The sequence below is a fragment of the Rutilus rutilus genome, assembly GCF_951802725.1.
Source record: "Rutilus rutilus genome assembly, chromosome: 1".
Lineage (NCBI taxonomy): Eukaryota > Metazoa > Chordata > Actinopteri > Cypriniformes > Leuciscidae > Rutilus > Rutilus rutilus.
In genome coordinates this window covers 37490344-37497056 of record NC_140209.1, presented here as the reverse complement: position 1 = coordinate 37497056, position 6713 = coordinate 37490344, and the positions used below count along the sequence as shown (strand labels likewise).

Genomic DNA, 6713 nt, shown 5'->3' with positions numbered 1-6713 from the left:
GGGCAGAGACAAATCATATAGAAGAGATTAATCATTCATACACACTTTTAATATTTCTCTACAAGGAAAATGGACAATAAATATTGACTCATTCTGCACTATACCGGTTTCAGATGCTCTCTAGAATAAGAATGTCCCTCCCCTGACGCCAACAGACAGAAATTAATTAAATTTATCAAAAATGGCAGTAAAGACTTTGTCATAGAACTATTCCAAGTTCTGTAATAAGTCTGGAGTAATGGCATCTGAAAATTCAGTGTTGACATCGCAGGAATAAAAACTATTTTAAAATGTATCCAAATAGAAAACTTTTAAAGTTACTTTAAATTGTAAAATTCCATAATCAAATAAATGCAGTCTTGGTGAGCATAAACAAACTTTTCAAAAGCATTAGAAATCGTACCAAACTCACACATTTGAATGGTTGTGTAACTTGTGTACATAAAGTCTATTTAAAAAAAGAGAGAGATAATTATTTTAATAGGTCCAGAAGAAATATGTCAACACAAGACCAAACCTGTGTTCATCATGTGATTTCATGGGTTCCTTAAGAGTTCCAACAAATGTGCTTGTTTGGTGACTCTTATTTTACAGTAAGTCTCTATGAACTAGTATGAAACATTTACATTTCCAAAACACATCATGTGCAAAGTATTATGAAGCAATATATTTATTGTAGCATCTTGTCTGTGAATAATACAAGAAAGGTAATAAAGGGGAAAGAATGGTGGAATAATAAAGGAGTAGAAAGAAGAAAACAATCTTCTCTGGTTGGAACATTTTGCCTCCCTAGATTTGGCTCGACTGGTGGTTGGGAAAATTCTTATTTTAGCAGTAATGCATTTCCATTTACCTTTTAAGGGGATGGATAGACCGTAGAGCTGGTAAACTTGGCCAGTTCGTTTCAACAGAAAAGCATTATTTATTAAGTGACAGATTATCAATTTAAGCCACTCCACTCAGACTGTAGACTGTGAGTGGGAACGTGACTTGTTAAAGTCTACTCCATTCCCTGCATTTCCCTGGAGAGTGTAGCCATCTTTATGAAGTGGGATTTGGGACCTGGATCTGCTTGGAAGTATGACTGAGACGTGATCTCTGTCACGTAAATCAAAGTCTTCCACATCCTGATTTACCATTTACCATGGAAAATCATGTCCAACCCTAATTTTCTTCATTGTTTGCAAGTTCAATAGAAATCCTTGAAACTCTTGAAATCCTTGAAAATACTGTATATTTTTTTCTTTCCGTTCTTTATTCTTTACACCTTATCTGTTGTTTGTGAGGCTCCGACAGTGGCAAATCCTCAGGATTCATCATCAGCACCTGATTTCAGTCACTGCTCCATTGTGAGGGAGTACAATGTTGTGACGCCCACAATCCGAAGCTCTGTGATTGCTTATGGAAATGAGTCCATGAAGCAGTATTCAAATTTCTCATTTGTGTATTGCATAGCAAGTGCCCATCATTTGCCCCATTTTAAATGAGCAGACCTGCTTAATAGATGAGTTGCGAAGCCCTTGGTGGAACGATGATGTCATTTCAACCCTAAGAAAGCTGATTGTGTCCTTGGAGGGTTTAAGCGCAGATGTTTTAAAGATTGTGTTTGAATAGAGCTATATGATCAGAAATTGTCTGGAAAACATCAGGATCCATAGGGGCCTGTGGGTGTTGTTGGTGCTGATTTGTGGTGTGACGGCCGCTGGTCATGATGGACACGTTGGTCGTGATCTTCAGTGTAGTGGACAGCGCGTATGGAGATGCTGATATGTCGTGCTTGGTGACAGCAGCAGCAGCAACAGCTTGTTTCGGCCTCTTCGCTGACGGTTCTTATGGCATCTGACATCTCAGACAGCAGTGGAACCAATAGTTGTGCAGCTGAAACACATAACCCTGTTTCTGTTGCACTCACTAAATATTTCAGCAGATAAGCAGTGAGAAGAACATTTTATTTCTGCTTGGATCATTGATATGGCTGCTTTTGGCTGTATAGTTTATTGAATGTCTTACGAATTCAGCAAGGACGCATTAAATTTAACAAAAGTGATGGCAAATACATTTATTATCATCATATTAGAATGATTTCTGAAGGATTAGCCTATGTGACTGAAGACTGGAGTAATGATGCTGAAAATGTAGCTTTGTGTGTAACATTGATTTCTCAATATATAAGCAGTTTTTTTTTACAACATATCTTGGCTTTTTATTTTATTCTGGTTTGTTAAACTTTGAAAACACCTCCAGACCTTTCACTAAATGTACTTTATTTTCATTTCATCTACAATTAAAAGAGAAAAGGCTTTGCACTCCTTAATCATGCTTTAGAAGTTTAATTAAAATTCAGTCAGAAGGAAGGAACGTTTTGCAATAATGTCCTTGAATTTTTTGCAAATCCGTAGGTTTGTTTGCTCTAATTTGTTAAACTCATTTTCTCTAATTAAGGGATCAATAAAATCAATATTGGTGTTTACTATCTGTAGTTTTTATGTTCTTTGCAATGAGCTAAACACAATCCAGAAACCATGACTATATGATATCTGTGATAAATTTCCTTGACTCTTGTTGCACATGGTTTGAGCATGTGAGCATGCTGGTGATTCTGTTGAACTGTGTGACTCTGGGCATGTTCCAGCCATGTGAGGACCTCAAGTGCCAGTCTGAGTGGTGTATCATCTTACAGGTAAGTCTCGCTCCAATTTACTATGAGAGATGGACTCTGAAAGCTCATTATATGATGCTCATTATAGATTCCCTCAAACATCATTCAAAGATAGTGTTTCATAAGTTTTGGATAGAAAGATTGAATTGAATTGTATATACTGTAGATATTAAATTGCACAAAATGGCATTAAACCAAATGGCCTCTGCAATCAAATGTCGTTAGAGCTTTTCTCAGAACTAGCTTCACTTTTCTGAGCCATTACTTCAAATCAAACTAGTTTCAGTGTGATTTTTAGTGGATGTATGAAGATCAAACAGGCGTCCTAGAATAACAGCCATTGTTCATCACATGTTAGACTAACATGGTCCATGTTTAATTTTTTTGTCTTTAATCGGTTTATCCATATTTTTCATCATTTGAAACCTAACAACCTTTCTTTGTCTGCATGACATTCATGGATGTTATGTGTGCATCAGGGTATAGTTAATCAACTAATACTAAAGCAATACAAAAAATATAAAAAAACATTTTATTTCAGTTAGTTGGCAAGGTAACATTAACATAAACATCTAGTTTAACTTTATGTACTAAAATAACTTTTTTTTTAAAGGAACAAAAAAATATATATATATAAAGAAAAAAATGTATTCAAAATATTAATAAAAACTATAATAGTATCTAAAATAACACTGGTGTGGATTATGGTGTGGATGTACAAAATACTTTTTGGGGCCACAATACATCAGAATTCACATTTTAATCTTAAAGCTATACTGTGTGATATTTTCCCCCATCTAGCGGTGAAATTGTATATGACTACCCAGTGAATATTAGTTTCTGTTCCTTTCAATTCCGAGGGCGTTTTAACTCCTACGGTGGCCGTATTATTCCAAGATTAACATGGCTTCCAGTTCGACTTTTATATAGCTTAAAAAATTGCGCCTTTAAAACTATTCATCACCTGTGATCCGTCGCAGCACAGATTTATGTTACAAGGTAACAATACTTTTTCACCATTGACGCGAGGAAAAGTAACGCAAGTTATACTAGAGGTCTTCTGGCGTTATGCACAACCATGCAATGGTTAGACAACCAACTATAAAACTTCGAATTTACACAAATAGGCTGAATTATCTGTCGAGAAGAAAGCAGGCAACTTCGGCGTCCGTTTTAAAATCTTTGTTCCTCATGAGCTCTTTCCATCTGGGAAAAGTTACTCCAGTATTGACTTTGGTCTTGCTGATTTGCCTGTCGCGTTGACGTTTTAATTCTCTCTTTCGCTTCCTTGGCGACTCTGCTATATGTCCTCGAAAATAGGCGTGATCCTCCATCTTCAGCAATCTTTCAAATCTGCCGGCAGTCGCGAGTAATCTCCCCCTCGCATTCGTCACGGTGTCACTAAGTGTAAAAACGCGAAAGGCGAAGCTTGAATTTCCATGTATGTCCCTCTTTGGCAAATGTATTTTCAAGATGGAGGCGCAACATGGCTGCCGCCATTCGAGCGACTCGCTCGTATGTATTATAAATGGAAGATTTTATGCTTACGAGAATACTTTATTAGTTGGTGGAAGTAATTACACATGAATGAGCACATATACTTTTGATAGAACAAAGTGTTTTTTGCTAAGAATCAACTTAAAAAGTTACACAGTGTAGCTTTAAACCGATTAATTGCCCTTTATTTTATCTGTTTATTTTATCAATTTTGTGTCCAATGTCTGTTTTTAGGACAGTCCCACCATAGACTTGGCGTTAAGCCCATGTTTTGTGGCACAAACAGGTTTAGGGGTCACTGGAACCTTTGCCAGATATCAGAGACTGAAGCATTTTGCTTCCTTAGTTTTGTAATTCTCTGTAATCCTGCCCACGCTCCCACCAAAGTGAGCTGGGTTGTATAAATGGTACTGTGGGAAATTTTTATGTCCAGAAGAGCCTGACATCAGCATCGGCAGGATTTTGGAGATCGGGTCAGCTGAGGCCAGAGCTGAAAATACTACATAACATGAATCATAGCTGATCTTCTCACTCTCTCCCTGTAAAACTCTCAAATGGTGCCCAAATTTATATACACACATTTTTGAAGTTCTTAGCCTGTACAGAGGCCCTAAAGCGACATGGTGATGGGGAAAAAAAGGAATGAGAGGAAACAATTATATTTCAATGCTTTTGCGTTCTTTCACAGAGCAAAAATGGTGCACGCAAATGCAAAAGCATTGAAATATAATAGTTTTCCCCCCATCTCATGTTCTGCCTCCTACGTAAAATGTCTGTCCTTTTATATGATTAAAAATACTGTGGTTTTTGTCCTCAGGCATTTGATGACTGCATCTTCGCCTTCTTTGCTGTGGAGATGGTCATCAAAATGATAGCCCTGGGGATTTTTGGATCAAAGTGTTACCTTGGCGATACATGGAACCGCCTGGACTTCTTCATTGTCATGGCAGGGTGAGGAAACCTGTCTCTTTTCTCACTTGTCACTCGTGCATTCAGCCATTATCACCACGGTAAAGCTGGTCAAGAGGGACCCGCCGCTCGATTTACAGACCGTCAGTTGGGAAATAGAATTACTGTGAGATTTTTCAGCACTACGTCATTAACCGTTTAAAAAACATTCCCCTTGTTGTTTAAATTGACCTTTAAATTGACACGAGTGATGAACACATCAAGTCTTCTTTTTTAAAACCACTTTTCTTTCATTATCCTCACGTAAGATCGACAAAAAGAAAGGTTATAGAGATTGACCTTTAGTGTCTGACTCTTGCAGTACGTTTCCTCTGCTCTGCTTCCTCCAGGATGATGGAGTATTCACTGGACGGTCATAACGCCAGCCTGTCAGCCATCCGGACTGTGCGAGTGCTCAGGCCCCTGCGAGCCATCAACAGAGTGCCTAGTAAGTGTCTTTCATGCTGGAAAATCCTGATAAAATGATGCATTTATGGTCAATGATTGGTTCAAGGTGGTTCAAGTCGACTGGGTCACCTTGCCTGAGCTGCTGGAGATCCAAGGTGATTGATCACATGACATTTACGGCTCAGAGAATACGGCTAGCAATTTGTATATTTCCAGGAGAATATTTTTCTCTGCTATGAATTTCCTTGACAGCAACAAGCTAGCTATTATATTCCAGAAACCAGCTTTAACCACCTGAGGCTGCTATGACCTGGTTTTTCCAGCAGGCTGATCTTTGGCTGCTGATGCTACCTGCCTCTCAAAGACATTGTTATGTGTCATTTCATCTGTGATGAAAGGAGAAAACAGCTGCCTGATCTATGACATGTGAAGCAGAGATCATCTCAGACAATCACGTGATGAGCCTGTGTGCAGGAAAGACAACTTACAGAACACACTAGTCTATAAATAAAACCCAGCAGAACATGTCCCACAAACGAGAGGCGTATTTCTTTTTGTAATGAGCCTCTGTGTGACGGACTGACAGTTATATTTGATCTCCTAGATCCTATAAGATAAAACAATGAGTCCCATAATGTGTCCCATAAGTCTAAGGGAAAATAAAATTACACTTGTGTCCCCTTTGTCTCTGTTTACTGGTAACAGACTTTTACAAAGGCAAGTGTCTTATATATAGACAGTGCCATTTAAAACTTTGGGAATGGTTAGATTTTTTTAATGTTTCTGAAAGAAGCATCTCTTATGCTTTCCAAGGCTGCATTTATTTAATCCAAAAATACAGTAAAAACAGTAATATTATGAAATATTTTAATTTAATTATTATTATTATTATTATTAAAATGTAATTTAGTCTTCAGTTGACATGATTGTTCAGAAATCATTCTAATATGATGATTTGCTGCTCAAGAAATATTTATTATTATACCATGGTCTGTCTGAATACTAAATTCTGACTGGCTTTGCAATAAAATGCACAGCTAGTTCCAAGTCAGTTTAATCAGCATTCTATATTAAAGGTCCCGTTTTTCCTGTGTTTTTGAAGCTTTGATTGTGTTTACAGTGTGCATTATAACATGTGTTCATGTTTCGCGTGTAAAAAAACACAGTATTTTTCACACAATTTACTTATCTGTATAGCGCT

General features: G+C 37.4%; 1 protein-coding gene across 3 annotated transcripts in view; it reads left to right on the top strand.

The window, feature by feature from the left end:
- Nucleotides 1-2572: 2572 nt before the first annotated feature.
- cacna1ha (calcium channel, voltage-dependent, T type, alpha 1H subunit a) overlaps nucleotides 2573-6713 on the top strand; it is a 65889-nt gene continuing 61748 nt past the window's right edge. For 2 of the 3 annotated variants that reach the window (XM_084425438.1, XM_084425437.1), the window contains exons 1-3: nucleotides 2574-2680; nucleotides 4974-5107; nucleotides 5455-5552. In XM_084425438.1, the coding sequence (XP_084281564.1) occupies nucleotides 2588-2680; nucleotides 4974-5107; nucleotides 5455-5552 (325 nt within the window). In that variant the 5' untranslated portion in view covers nucleotides 2574-2587. Of the gene's footprint in view, nucleotides 2681-4973; nucleotides 5108-5454; nucleotides 5553-6713 lie in introns of all 3 variants that reach the window. The other variant, XM_084425439.1, reaches the window with a different exon arrangement.